Source organism: Carcharhinus amblyrhynchos, chromosome 14 (assembly GCF_965287045.1).
Source record: "Carcharhinus amblyrhynchos chromosome 14, sCarAmb.v2.hapA, whole genome shotgun sequence".
In the NCBI taxonomy this organism is placed as follows: domain Eukaryota; kingdom Metazoa; phylum Chordata; class Chondrichthyes; order Carcharhiniformes; family Carcharhinidae; genus Carcharhinus; species Carcharhinus amblyrhynchos.
The window spans coordinates 35081475-35095500 of NC_137337.1; the positions used below are offsets into that span (position 1 = coordinate 35081475).

At 40.8% G+C, this 14026-nt stretch overlaps 3 protein-coding genes across 5 annotated transcripts in view; 1 reads left to right on the forward strand and 2 right to left on the reverse strand.

Moving 5' to 3' along the window:
- The window catches only part of cdkl1 (cyclin dependent kinase like 1 (CDC2 related kinase)), a 44273-nt gene extending 36263 nt beyond the window's left edge, over window positions 1–8010 (reverse strand). The window contains exon 1 of the mRNA XM_080202646.1: window positions 7843–8010. Coding sequence (XP_080058772.1) covers window positions 7843–8010 — 168 coding nt within the window. The remainder of the gene's footprint in view (window positions 1–7842) is intronic.
- Window positions 1–14026, forward strand: part of dmac2l (distal membrane arm assembly component 2 like) — a 138924-nt gene that overhangs the window by 47121 nt on the left and 77777 nt on the right. Inside the window, exon 4 of one of the 2 annotated variants that reach the window (XM_080202656.1) lies at window positions 457–539. The exons of the other annotated variant lie outside the window; for it this stretch is intronic. Coding sequence (XP_080058782.1) covers window positions 457–478 — 22 coding nt within the window. The 3' untranslated portion in view covers window positions 479–539. Of the gene's footprint in view, window positions 1–456; window positions 540–14026 lie in introns of those variants that run through there. 2 annotated transcript variants of the gene reach the window in all.
- Window positions 10289–14026, reverse strand: part of map4k5 (mitogen-activated protein kinase kinase kinase kinase 5) — a 157622-nt gene continuing 153884 nt past the window's right edge. For both annotated transcript variants that reach the window (XM_080202644.1, XM_080202645.1), the window contains one exon: window positions 10289–11702. In XM_080202644.1, the coding sequence (XP_080058770.1) occupies window positions 11615–11702 (88 nt within the window). In that variant the 3' untranslated portion in view covers window positions 10289–11614. The remainder of the gene's footprint in view (window positions 11703–14026) is intronic.

Below are 14026 nucleotides of genomic sequence, written 5' to 3' on the forward strand. Positions count from 1 at the left end.
CTAGGCCAACATTTTTATTGCCTCTACCTAATTGTCTTTGACAGCCCAGTGGCTTCCACTTCAGAGAGTGATTAAGAATTAATGTGTGGGCTGCAGTGACACGTTGGCCAGGCAGGTAAGGGCAAGTTTCTTTCAAAAATGTGTCATTAGCGAATCAAAGGGGGTTTTACAACAACCAAAACCTTCATGTTCACTTTTACTGACATAAGCTTTTTATTTCCAGATTGCTTAAAATTGAATTCAAATGAGATTTGAACTTAAATTCTGTTGATTAATCCAGATTTCTGGATGATTAATTAGTCCTGGTGATGAATCAAAGTGCAAACTGGCACTCGGTTCTTCTGAGGTTAGATGAGCATTCCATCAGCAAGTTCCAAATAAGATATGACTTCACCGTTATGTTTACATAAAGAGATTTCCAATGTTACCATTACTTTGTATCTTTCATATTTGCAGCACTTCTTGTGCGGTGGAATAGAATGATTTGCACAAAAAAGTCAACACAACCACAACAGAGAATGGTTTTGATCCAATGACACTTATACAGCATCATTCTGCCATCCAAGAAATCTCCACTGATTCTAATCAATTTCCAATTAAAGAATTGTAGCAACAATGAATCTTTTATTAAATCCCACATGAAGGTGCACCTGACAAGTTATTGTGAATATGGAAGCCATTTTGACCAGTTTTCATTATCCATTGAGCAATTTAATTCACTCAGGGTGAATTAAAACAGAATGCAATCCATTCTGGCTTTGATCTTCCTGGCACCAGCACTTCCACGTTTGTGCGCAAACAAAACAAGGGATCTGGATCTTCTTCCCACAAAGCCAGAAAGCAGGCTCCAGTTAAGAACGTTTTTACAATTCTACCTTTTTCTAATACCTTCATCATCTTATTCGGTCCCAAATTCAAATCCTCATCCAGTTATTGCTATAATTACTGACCTATTAAACTTATCATCAGTTTGGCACACTAATTAGCTCCAGTGCAGGGTTCGATTCCAGCTTTGGGTGACAGTTTGTGTGGAGTTTACACATTCTCCTTCAGTCTGCGTAGATTTTCTCCTGGTTTTCTCCCAGTCAAAGGATGTACAGGTTAGGTGGATTGGCCATGCTAAATTGTCCCTTAGTGTCTCAGGATGTGTAGGTTAGGGGGATTAGTGGGGTAAACGTGTGGGATTAAAGGATAAGGTAGGGGTGGGCCTGGATAAGATGCTGTTAGAAAATCAGTGTAGATGTAATGGTCTGAATGACCTCCTTCTATATTGTATGATTTTATAATCTCTATGATTTAAATACCTCTTTTTAATGGTGTGTTTTAACTTAAAATGGGAAAATAAAATCATTAAGTGGTGTTATATAACTAGAACACAAAAAAAAACAGAAAATGAGAAAGCATTTCCCTCCACTCTCACTTCCTTACGTCATGCATTGGATTCAATCGTATTTGTTTACCTTCCAAAAAAAACCTAATCTATTCAGATATCTTTTGATCTCCAAGGGTAATCCAGCCTACTTGATTCCCACATCAAGGAAATTTAATCCTGCCTCATTGATCTCTCTACAAGCAACAACTTGCAGTAATGCTGTGATATGTTTGATCACCCCAGATGATCAAATATCAACCATCCAGTTTTTGTGAATGAATCAATTCACAGAACATCAGCTATTCTTGCTGGAAGTTTTATCCTACAAGTCCATGCCATATGAAAAGCTCTATAATCTCTAGTCTCACTCCATGCAAATAAATAGTACGTACTCAGCACTTCCCAGAATTTTAAAGTCACAATTCATATTACATTCTTCCTCCATTAATCTTTTCTCGATTAAAACAAAGTTCAGCTCCATCTCTCTCTCTCTTTCTTCCTCCATAACTTACACCTGAGAATCATTCCTTGAAGGTTTCCTTTGAATTCTATCCAGCTTTAATGATCTTCAGCAACACCTCATTCTGCAGGATATTCTCTTCAGGTAGCAACACAGGTTACCTTAGAAACACACTGTTGTCCTCATCAATCACGAATTGTTGGCCCAAGGGAGTGGCACTTACTTTGGTTTACTTGACTCCAACCCCACATTGGCTGTCATTGCGAGGCAGTTATGAATAGAATAAATTGTTCAGCAAGTCGTTTCTGTGAGATGTAAGTTGCTAGTATTTGCATTTTTAAATTACATTTAAGTGATGCCTTACTGGATATCTATACTCTTTTGCAATTTACTATAATTCCACATTTTTGCCTTAATAAATGATAATGTAGCAGCGCAGCAGAGGCCATTTAGTGGGCTCCCCGCTGGGCATTAGTCTCTGCGCATCTCTGGCTCCAGGTTTTTTTGAAATCATCAGCTCCGCTTTGGAAATCAGCGCGGAACAGATTTAAATATTTAAATTCCAATTTCAATATCATTAACAGGCCCAGGACTGAAGTCTCCAGACCCACCAGTGTCCCCCCCTCGCCAGGGGAGGTTCCCTCCAGCAGGGTTTACAAATGCTACCCATGAACTGAGAACAGACAGCCTGACTCTGCTGGAGGGAACAGAAGCCCTGGTATGCACCCTCCACGACCATGACAACAACCATCCCCCCCACCCCCCCAGGAGGTTCAGGGTAAGGGGCTGCCCCCTGGCTGGGCAGTGCCAGCCAGTCCCATCAGCACTGCCCAAGGGGCAAACTGGCAATACCTAAGGGGTGCATTTGCACTGCCCACCAGGCATTGGGCAGTGCCAAGGGGACAGCACCTAGTGGGGGCAGAGCTATTGGGGTGCGATTGGGGGGGGGGGTGCGATTGGGGCGGGGGGGCGGGTTCCTTTCTCAGAGAGGTCTGGGAGGCCAGCGATCATGGTGGGGGAGAGGGGTGTAGGATCAGGGAGCGGCAACACGGGGGTGTGGAGCAACCGCACATGCACTCATCTCAGCTGACAGATCGGCGCAAGTGCAGTTGCCCGCTCAGCACTACGCTGCCGGGTTCTCCAGCAGGAATATGCCCCAGCCACAGGTTTTCATAATGAATCTTGCTAAGGCACTCTACAGCGCTCAGAATGTTGGAGATTCATTCTGAAAATCACGTCAAAAAAAATCAGCGGGAGTTTCTCCAGTTTTCACACCAATTCGGCACTTCAAATTCTTTTGGGAGACTCATCCCCCCAATATTTCTTCAACTTGAAGTAGTCAAACCGGATGGTTTTAATTAGAATCTACAACATTTATTTGTGAAATATTATTCTATAATTATCAAGCACCAGGAACTATCCCATTGATTAATATTGTAAACCATGAAAAGGGTTTTTATTGTAGTGTATGCAAGCCAATCATATTTAGCAGTCTTCAAACAAAGCAACAGGGACAGGGAAATCCACACAGGTGATTTTTATTTATCTCATGTGATCAGATAATCTCTAAGTGCAGGGGGAGGACATTCGGCCCATTGGGCCTGTACTGACAACAATCTCATCCAGGCCCTATCCCCCGAACCTCACATATTTACTGCGCTAATCTCCCTGACAATAAGCATGGCCAATCAACCTAATCGCAAAGCTTTGTGTTAGGAAACTGGAGGAAACCCGTGCAGACACAAGGAGAACATGCAAACTCCACACAAACGGTCACCCAAGGCCAGAATTGAACTTGGATCTCACTGGAGTGATAAAACCACATTTATCCAAGTTCAGTAAGCTTGGTACAGTTGATAAAACCAAAGTTTAGGGATCCACAATTCCACATAGAATATTACTGGAATTTAGTCAGGGAAAACTACAGCCCATCAGCACAGAACACCTCTACATTTCCCTTTTGTCCATCTAAAGCCAGCCTCACATTAGGATAAGGGCTTGCAGAGCTATCTGGAATTAAGTGGGAAGAATCCCTGCTTCCAATGATTATCCCAATTGTCTAACTTACCCTGAAGTACAGTGAACTTGCCTGCCTCAGATACTGGATGACTAGGTTTACCACAGATGATTCCAAAGCTAAATTGCCAGGTATTTGGTAATGTAGTCATTTCTGAACCCAGGGAGACCATGCTTAAGTTCCCTGATTATAATAAAGTCAGTACACATTAAAGGCTTGACAAACATAGGTTTGTAACCAAGCTACATGGATAGCTGTTACCAGCAGATCCTCATAAATGTAACCATGCAAGAAAGCACAACCATCATCCTGAACACAACTCCATTTGATGGTTTCACCATTTGGGAGTACAGTTTCAGCAGCTTCTCTTTATCTTTCTGTAATCTAATCATGGTAGCTTCAATCCCTGGATATATCAGCTTAGAAACAGAAACTAGAAGTAGGCCTTCGAGCCTGCTCTGCCATTCATTTTGATCATGGCTCAAAATCGAATTCAATGTGCTGATTCCCCGCTTCTTCCCAGTTCCCTTGATGCCTTTAGCCCCAGGAGCTATATCTAATTTCTTCTTGGAATCAGAGAATGTTTTGGCCTCAATTACATTCTGTTGTAGTGAATTCCATACATTCACCACCCTCTGGGTGAAGAACACAAGAAATGGGAGCAGGAGTAGGCCATCTAGCCCTTCGAGCCTGCCCCGCCATTCAGTAAGATCATGGCTGATCTGAAGTGGCTCAGTTCCACTTTCCCGCATTCTCCCCATAACCCTTAATCCCCTTGCCTATCAAAAACCTATCTACCCGTGTCTTAAATATATTTAGCGAGGTAGCCTCCACCACTTCAACGGGCAGAGAATTCCAGAGATTCACCACCCTTTGAGTGAAGAAGTTCCTCCTCAACTCCGTTCTAAACTGCTCCTCCCTTATCTTGAGGCTGTGCCTTCTAGACCTGCTGTCCTTTCTGAGCAGGAAGAATCTCTCTACCTCTACCCTATCCATCCCCTTCATTATCTTATACGTCTCTTTAAGATCCCCCCTCATCCTCCTAAACTCCAACGAGTACAGACCCAGTCTATTCAGCCTCTCTTCATAGTCCAACCCCCTCATCTCCGGTATCAGCCTAGTGAACCTCCTCTACACTCCCTCCAAGGCCAAAATATCCTTGCGCAAGTGCGGCCACCAAAACTGCACACAGTACTCCAGCTGCGGCCTCACCAGTGCCTTGTACAGTTGCAGCAAGACCTCCCTGCTTTTATATTCTAAACCCCTCGCTATAAAGGCCAGCATCCCATTCACCTTCTTGATCACTTCTCAATTTCTCAACTCAGTTCTAAAATCTTTACCCTTTCTCCTCAAACTATGACCCCTAGTTCTGAACTCCCCACCATTGGGAACATTTTTTCTGAATCTACTCTGTCTAACCCTGTTAGAATTTTATAAGTTTCTTCTAAACTCCAGTGAATGTAATCCTAATCAACTTAGTCTCTCCTCATTTGAATCAGTCTGGGAAACCTTTATTGTACTCACTCTATAGCAAGAACATCCTTCCTCAGATAAGGACACCAAAACTGCACACAATACTTCACGTGTTATCTCACCCATGCCCTATACATTTGCCGCAAAATATCCCTATCCTCAAATCCTCTCACAATGAAGGCCAACATACTATTTGGCTTCTTTACTGCCTGCTGTACCTGTGTGTTTACTTTCAGCAACTAATGCACGAGGACTCCAAGTCTTGTTGACTTCACACCTTCCTCAATTTACACCTGTTCAAGTAATAATCTGTCTTCCTATTATTGCTATCAAAGTGGATAACCCACATTTATTCACATTATACTGGGACCCGGATTTGATTCCCAGTTTGGGTCACTGTGAGGAGTCTGCACATTTCTCTGCGCCTACGTGAATTTCCTCCAGAAACTCCGCTTTACTCCCACAGTCCAAAAGACGTGCTGGTTAGCTGCATTGGCCATGCTAAATTCTCCCTCAGTGTACCCAAATAGGCGCTGGAGTGTGACAACTAGGGAATTTTCATAGTAACTTTATTGCATTGTTAATATAAACCTACCTGTGACAGTAATAAACAAACTTTGCTGGAAAAGATTACACAATCATAAACCTGATTTTCTGTTTCCTAGTCAACTACACAAATTACCAATCAACCTCTGTGGTGAAAGAACATGAGAAGATTAGCTGGGGACTTACTTTGAAGTCCCAGATTTCCAAGTCCACTACTGCATACTCAATTTCATCAACAACTGTTTAATCCAGATGAAGAGAGACAGGATTTTCTGGCCACACTTGCCCAAAGACCAGACCAGAAAATTCCACCTGAGGTTCATGGACCTCTGCATGGTCTGCCAGCTCCCCACCATGATTTCTGTGGTGGGTGGGCAGAATGGGACAATTCTGCCCAAGGGGTTTCACAAAAAGGCATGATTTTAATGAAATGATTTTCTCTTAAGTTACAGTAGCATCGCTCAGTTATGTTTATTTTGCCACAAATCCACCTCCACCACTTAGTCCTGGATCTCACAAATGGTCTCTGTGACCCTAAAACATGAAGATCAACTATTTGGATACAACACCGAATACCAACAATCGGCATCAGTGGTCACACTCTCACCTCAGTCAAGTCATGGACTGAAATCCCACTCTTGGAATTTCAGCATATAGCATTGAATGGTACTGCTACAGTGAGGGAATGTTTCACTTGCCCCCTTACAGATCAAGGCTCCATCTTTCCTTTAAGGTGAATGTGAAAGATCTGTTGATATTATCTGAATAACAGCAGGGGAATTTTCCTTGTCTCCTGGCCAATATGTATTTCTCAGCCAACATCTAAAAACAGAAGGTCTGGTTATTTCTCTCAGTGCTGTTTATGGGGACTTGCTGTGCACAAGTTGAGCGGCTCTGGGTGACCATGTAGAGTTTGCACATTGTCTGTGTCTGAGGGGGTTCTTTCAGGTGCTCCAGTCCCTCCTGCTCCCCCTCCCCCCCCCCCAGTCCAAAGATTTGATTTATTGCCACATGTATTGGTATACAGTGAAAAGTATTTTTCTTGCACAATCTACAGATTGTTCAGAGGAGACAGTGCAGAATGTAGTGTTACAGTCATAGCTAGGACGTAGAGAAAGATCAACTTAACACGAGATATACAGGTTACGTGGATTGGCCCCTTAGTGTTCAAAGATGTGTATGGTTAACCATGGTAAATGCATTGGGGGGGGGGTGCGGTTATGCTCAGACTTGGTGAAGAATCGATGGAGCGAAGGTACTTCTTCTGCAATGCAGGGATTCAATGGACAGTCCCTACAACAGTGACTGGAGCATCGGATAAGCAGTCAAGTGCTTGGAGACTCTTCAAATATGCAACACGGGCGGCGGGGGTTGGGGGTTAACTGTCAATGGCAGATTGAGGGCTAAACAACAATGAAAAAAACGACAGCAAGCAGATGATTCTGCTCACGATATTTAGGCACAAGATGATAATATCCGCACAGCAATGTCATACAGCAGACTGATTTGTGAAGCCGGATAACAAGTGAATTGAAACATCAGACAGACAATGAGATCAGCAAAGAAGTGCATCATATTCTGCTCATTTGGAAAATGCTCAAGAAATGCATTCGGGGTTGAGAGGCGAATGGCCCCAATCTGTCACCCATCGCTGACTGACAGCAGCAGCAAATATGATTTAGGTTACACAGAGTTACTAGAGTTAGACACTGTTTCTCACAGTAGCCCGGGGGAAAAGCCGGTCAGGTGTAACTTGTACACAGTCAGCTCTGTATTTTATTCTGCTGCTGATGTGGAAGAGTTTAGATTTCCAATCTGAATAAAAACACTTCGAACTCACAAGGGCAACCCAGAACCTCTTTTAAAAAATCCGTTCATTGCAAAAAAAGTCACCTTATTTATTTGATATAAAAATGCCGCGACTCAATGCTGAGTAAATATATAAAATATAAAATAAGAAGTTTCAGCACTTACCTTCAGCATCCGGATCTCTCGGAGTGCAATCTTCTTAATAACCGGATCATCTTCAGACTCCACAAACTTTTTAATGGCCACTATTTGTCCGGTATCTTTGTTCCTACATTTGAACACAACGCCGTAAGAGCCTTCGCCGATCTTGGCGATTTTTTCGTATTTCTCCATCGCCACCAGCTCCCCGCTGCTACTTTCCGCCAGTTTTCGCCCCAGGTCTAAAATGGCGCGTCCGAGCCCCGGAGACCGACTGAAATATTGGGCACGGGAGAGGGAGGAAGGCAGGAGCACCGCCCAGCCAGGCGCTGTCGCCAAGTCCACACTCCCGCACTGATGCTCAGAGCTCCCTCAGCCAGCGACAACCCGCCGCTCCTCCCCCCGCTCCTAACCTCACTCAGAGGAGTCTGATCCCGCCCGACCCCTCCTTCCCTCCCACACAATACCCCACCCAGTCCCTCCCTCCCTCACTTCAGAGTCTACCGCTCCACCCAGGTCGGAGTTGTCTCACCTTCAAAATTATAGCACAACAGGTACGCAGCCAACTGCCACTTCACATTTTACTGCTGTGAATAACCTGCCTTTGTGCACTGCAACATTTCCCTGATACATACGTCCAAGATGGAAACTATCGTCCCAATCGACTCAAACTTGGGCGAGATTCTCCTGCCACGCTTACCTCAAAACCGGAGAATCCCGCCCGAGGTCAATGGACCATTGCGTGGTCTGTCCCCCGCTGGTTACAATTCCCGTGGAGGGTGGGATGAGAGAATTCTGGCCCCAATTAACAGCTTTTCCCTGCTGCCATCAGATTTTTGAATGGATCTACCGTATATTATTAAGTTTATCTTTCTCTATACTCTAGCTATGACTGTTACACTACGTTCTGCGCCCTCTCTTTTCCTTCTCTATATACAGTATTTGTTTGTATATGCACCAGAAACAATACTTTTCACAGTATACTAATAGACGTGACAATAAATCAAATGAGATGATTTCTGCATATTGCAGAAATCAGCCCAAGTTTTTTTTTGGGGGGGGGGGGGAGGGAGGGGAGAGCTGGAAGAAGAAGGTCAAGAAATAAACTTGCCAGAGGGTCAACACAATGGAATGGGCCAAATGGCCTCCTTATGTAATTAAACACAATATTCATCAGATCAGACAGCTCCTAGGGTGGTCTGCTATTGTTTTCCATTCTTGGAGCAGAGTACAGAGACAGATACCCACTCTAACCTGGGTGGAATGGGAATTGAATCAAGACAGCGTTATTCTAACCCACAGGTTAGCCATCTAATTTACCAGCTCCTGATTTATTGTTAAATGCGGTAAAAGACCACTTAGAAAATCCCTATTAGTCAGGGTCAACGTGAATTTATGAAAGATAAAAAACCCAAATGAATTTGTCAAACATTTGAGGCTATAATTAAAAGAGTAGTTAAGGGGGTACCTGTAGATGTCATGTAATTGGATTTTCAGAATGCACTTGATAAGTGCCCCACACACAGTTAATACACAAAGAGACTGAGGTGAGGAAACCTTTCGTCACTTGTGAATTTGCGGAATTCTCTACCCCATAAGGTTGTGGATACTCAATTACCGAGTACATTCAAGACAGAAATTTATTGATTTTTGTGAACTGAGGATTTGGGATGATGCAGGAAGTGGAGTTGAGGTAGTAGATAAGCCATGATCTTGGATAAAGTAAATTTTTCTGAAAGATCTTCAAGAAGTGCAGACATAGAAAACATTCATGGGGTGAGGTAGAAACTGAAAATTGTGACTTTAATTCACTGCTTGCATCATAAACCATATTCCAACTCCAAAAGTGAAAAATTGATGAAGTGAGATGACTTCCCCAACCATTTATGATTAAATTTAATGTTTTTTGATACAATGTTTGACAATGTTGTGGGGAGACAGGAATTTCTGACCATTTTCTAACCAGTGTTTTTTTCCTGTAATTTAACAAGTAAAGTGGAGAGGGAGGTGCAAAAGGTCATACCATCCAAATGGGGTAAATACGTGGGGTTACAGGATAGAGTAGGATGCTCTTGGAGAGACAGTGCAGACTCAATGGACCAAATGGCTTCCTTCTGCACAACTGGTATCAATCATAGAATTCTTATGTCAATTTAGTGTTTATGTGACTCATTATACTTCATTGTGAATACTCAAACTGTAAACAAACATTTTTGTAAATTAAGATTTTTAAAAAACATTCTGTAAAACTATAGATTAATTGGTGATTTTAAACTACTGTTAGCACACACACCCTATTAACAAAAATTTACACCCAGCTCAAGCAATGAGGTGGTAGGACAAAGACGAGTACTTCTAATAAAGTGAAATCCAAGCATTTCCTACAGAAAGGTAGGATTTCCTAATACATGTTGGGAAATTCAGTAAATAGTTCTTATTCACAAAGCAATTATTACACAAATTTGAACTCATGCATTGTATGTTTTATTTTACATTATTTACAGATTCATATTACAGAGCCATAATCAATTCAAGTTTTTTTTGCTACAATTAGTGTTTATTTTATTAAATTACAGCCTTTAATATGCATGACTAATTTTAAGAATGTGGATAAAGTAAATTTTTCTGAAAGATCTTCAAGAAGTGGAGACATAGAAAACATTCATGGGGTGAGGTAGAAACTGAAAATTGTGACTTTAATTCACTGCTTGCATCATAAACCATATTCCAACTCCAAAAGTGAAAAATTGATGAAGTGAGATGAGTTCCCCAACCATTTTTGATTAAATTTAATGTTTTTTGATATATACATGTTTGACAATTTTGACCTGTTTTAGTACACTCCTATAATCACTGCATGTTGTGTGTGTAAAAAACACTTTCACTATACATTGTATATGAAAAGATTAAAATCTATGAAAAAATCTACTGTGGCATCTAAATAGCTAAGCCTTACAAATTAAAAGTTGTACTGGAAAGTGCTTAAATGGTGCCTTTGTACAAAAAGAGTATAAGAGTTAAAGGTCTAAATTATATACCACAATTTGCTCATACATACAACCAGCTAATAGAACATTTTTCTCTCTTCCTTAAAGCCTTAAGCTTCAATAACACAAATTTAACTAAATATGATGTAATTAACCTCTTTTCCCCATAAGTTTATAACTTTTCTTACAATTGGCAGATTCATAAATAAAACATTTAAATATTCAGTTTATCACAATACCATGACAAGAGTTTTTCAAGCTGTACAGTCTTGCAGTGGGTGTATTAAAATCCTATAAAATTGCTGCAGTATTAGACAAGAGAAGGTTTCCAAAGGCATAGATTTAGTACTAAAAGTAGATTTAGACAATATATAAGAACACAGTGAAACAAAATTTTTGCTGCAAAATATTTATAAAATAGAAAGATTTAAGTATGAGAAAGTGTGGCACTTTTAGATTGCTTTATATTTTCATTTTGCATGAATTACTGTGCTCTTAAGATTAGAAATTAGATCATTTGTTATAGTTTACAAAATAATTAGTCATGACTTTTATGAAGCAAATTTGATATGACAACCAACCAAACAGTGGCTGAATATTTTAATAAAGCCACATCTAGCTACTAAATTTACTATTTTGCTTAATAAATCTACCCCATGATAGAATCAAATATAAAAGTACAACACAAAGGCTACAGCCCGACTTCCATTTTGTTTAATATTTTCCCTCAACACTCATCTTTCATTGTTGGAAGCTATTAGGTTTGTCCCATTTCAAGCAACAGTCACTCTGATTAAGTTTCTTTGTGTTGCTTAGTAACTGTTTTCATGGCCAGCTAAAATATAAAGATTGCTGTGTGCTGTAGGATTGTCTGTTGGTCGACTTTCTAGCACGACAACCCTGCAATAAATAATAAAAACAATAGTTATCCCTTATAACTTAAAGTAAAACCTAATAACATTAATAAAACATGATTGCTGCAATCAAAATTGTTGACCCCCCCCGCCCCCCCCCCCCCCGCAAGTTATCGCTTTATGGTGTTGCAGAAGTAAATTGATTTAAAAAACAAATATACATCACATCTTGCATTAATTTGTGTACAAATCCTTCATCCCTAGGATATTACTCCAAAAATGATGAGCATTTTGTAATTTACTAAAACCTGTAAATCAGCGATCAGTAAAGTATAACTTTATGAACGATACACTGGATCTGAAGTTTTAGGCTTTCAATTGATATTCTTGCATCATGTACTGTTCAAGAGGACAGACAGACCTGCTCTCAATACCAATGCAACAAGTTGCTTCAGCTTACGATAGCAGGCTGCTGCGACTTATTTTCGGGTTCCATCGCCTTCCTTTCAGAAGCATTTGACACACCGATAAGATAAACAATGCAGCCTCAAAATGACAAGTATTATTCAAAGCACACCAGTTAACATTCTTAAAATATTACTGGTGCAAGAGCAGTATGTTGGAATTCAGGGGTTTAAAAATCCATTAGCCTGTTAACCCCTTAACTCTCAAGTTGTCAAATGATTCAGAGTGATAACCCTTACTGGTGCTTGTTTATATTTTATTCAGTACAAGACAGACTTGACATGCTAATGTCTGAGCAGTAGTATCAAAGCACAACAGCATTACCATTATGCTCTGTATAGCAGTGCAATCTCCATGTGACTATTCCTAATGGTCATGTTTCTTTCAGAGTTACAGCACACCGTGTTGCAGGTAACCAGGTTGATTCCGTCAAAAGTGAGAAAGCAATTCGTCACCAACACAGACATCCCTCAGCTCTTGCACAAATTCAGTTACAAAACAGATAGTAGAAATACATGAAGATTTTCAAAAGAGTATTAAATATGTATTTAAAAAAAGGAAATTTGCAAGACAAAAGCTGATCAGTTTGTGACCTCAACTCCATATTACCGCTTATTCCCAATAAGCTTTCACCTGCTTATCCAGAATCTATTTACCTCGGCCTTAAAAATATCTGTTACCATTGTCTTTTGAGGAAGATGTTCCAAAGACTCATGACCCTCAAGAGAAAAAAATGTATCTTCATCTCAAATGGGCCAGCCCTTATTTTTAAGCACTGACCCCCTAGTTCAAGATTCTCCCACAAAAGGATACATCCTTTCCACATCCATCCTGTCAAGACCCCTCAGGATTATTTCAATCAAGTCGTCTCTTACTCTTCTAAACTCCAGAAGATACATGACTAGCCTCGCCAACACGCCCATGCCAGGGATTAGGCTAGTAAACTTCTTTGAACTGCTTTCAATACATTATATGCTTCCTTAAATAAGGAGACCAATACTGAACACTGTACTCCAGATCCAGCACTGTGTTTAGCACTGCTGCCTCAGTGCCAGGGATCCAGGTTCGATTCCAAGCTTGAACCACTGTCTGCGTGGAGTCTGCACGTTATCCCTGTGTCTGCGTAAGTTTTCTACAGGTGTTGCGGTTTCCACCCACAGTCCACCAGAGTGTGACGACTAGGGGACTTTCACAGTAACTTCATTGAAGTGTTAATGTAAGCCTATTTGTGGCACTAATAAATAAATAAATTTAAACTCTATATAACTGAAGCACAACCTCCTTACTTTTGTATTCAATTCCCCTTTAAATAAACAATAACATTCTAATTACTTGCTGTACCTGCGCACTAACCTTTTGCAATTGATGCACTAGGACACCAAGATCCTTCTGCATCTCAGAGCTCTGCAATTTCTCAGCATTTAGATAATATGCTTTTCTTCCTGAGTACAAAATTTCACATTTCCCGCATTTGCCAGAATTTTCCTATTCACTTAACCTATCCATATCTCTGTCCTTCTTATATAGTCTCCTTCTGTCTTCACAACCTTACTATGCCTGAGCAGGGCGAAGCCAGAGGAAACGCTGGTGGAGGTCTGTAGTGATCCTGACTTGCAAATCAGTCATCTGACCTTGGTATAGGGGCAAAAGACTAATCCAACTTATCCTACCTACCTTTGTGTCATCAGCAAATTTAACAATCATGACTTCAATCCCTTCATCTAAGTAATTTATATAAATTGTAAAGAGTTGAGGCCTACACAGATTCTTATGACACACCACTCATCACTTCTTGCCAACCAGAAAATAACACCTTTTTGTCTACTTCATTTCCTGTTAGCTAACAAATATTCTATCCATGCCAATGTATTATCCAGCTCCCTACACCATGAGTTTTTATTTTCC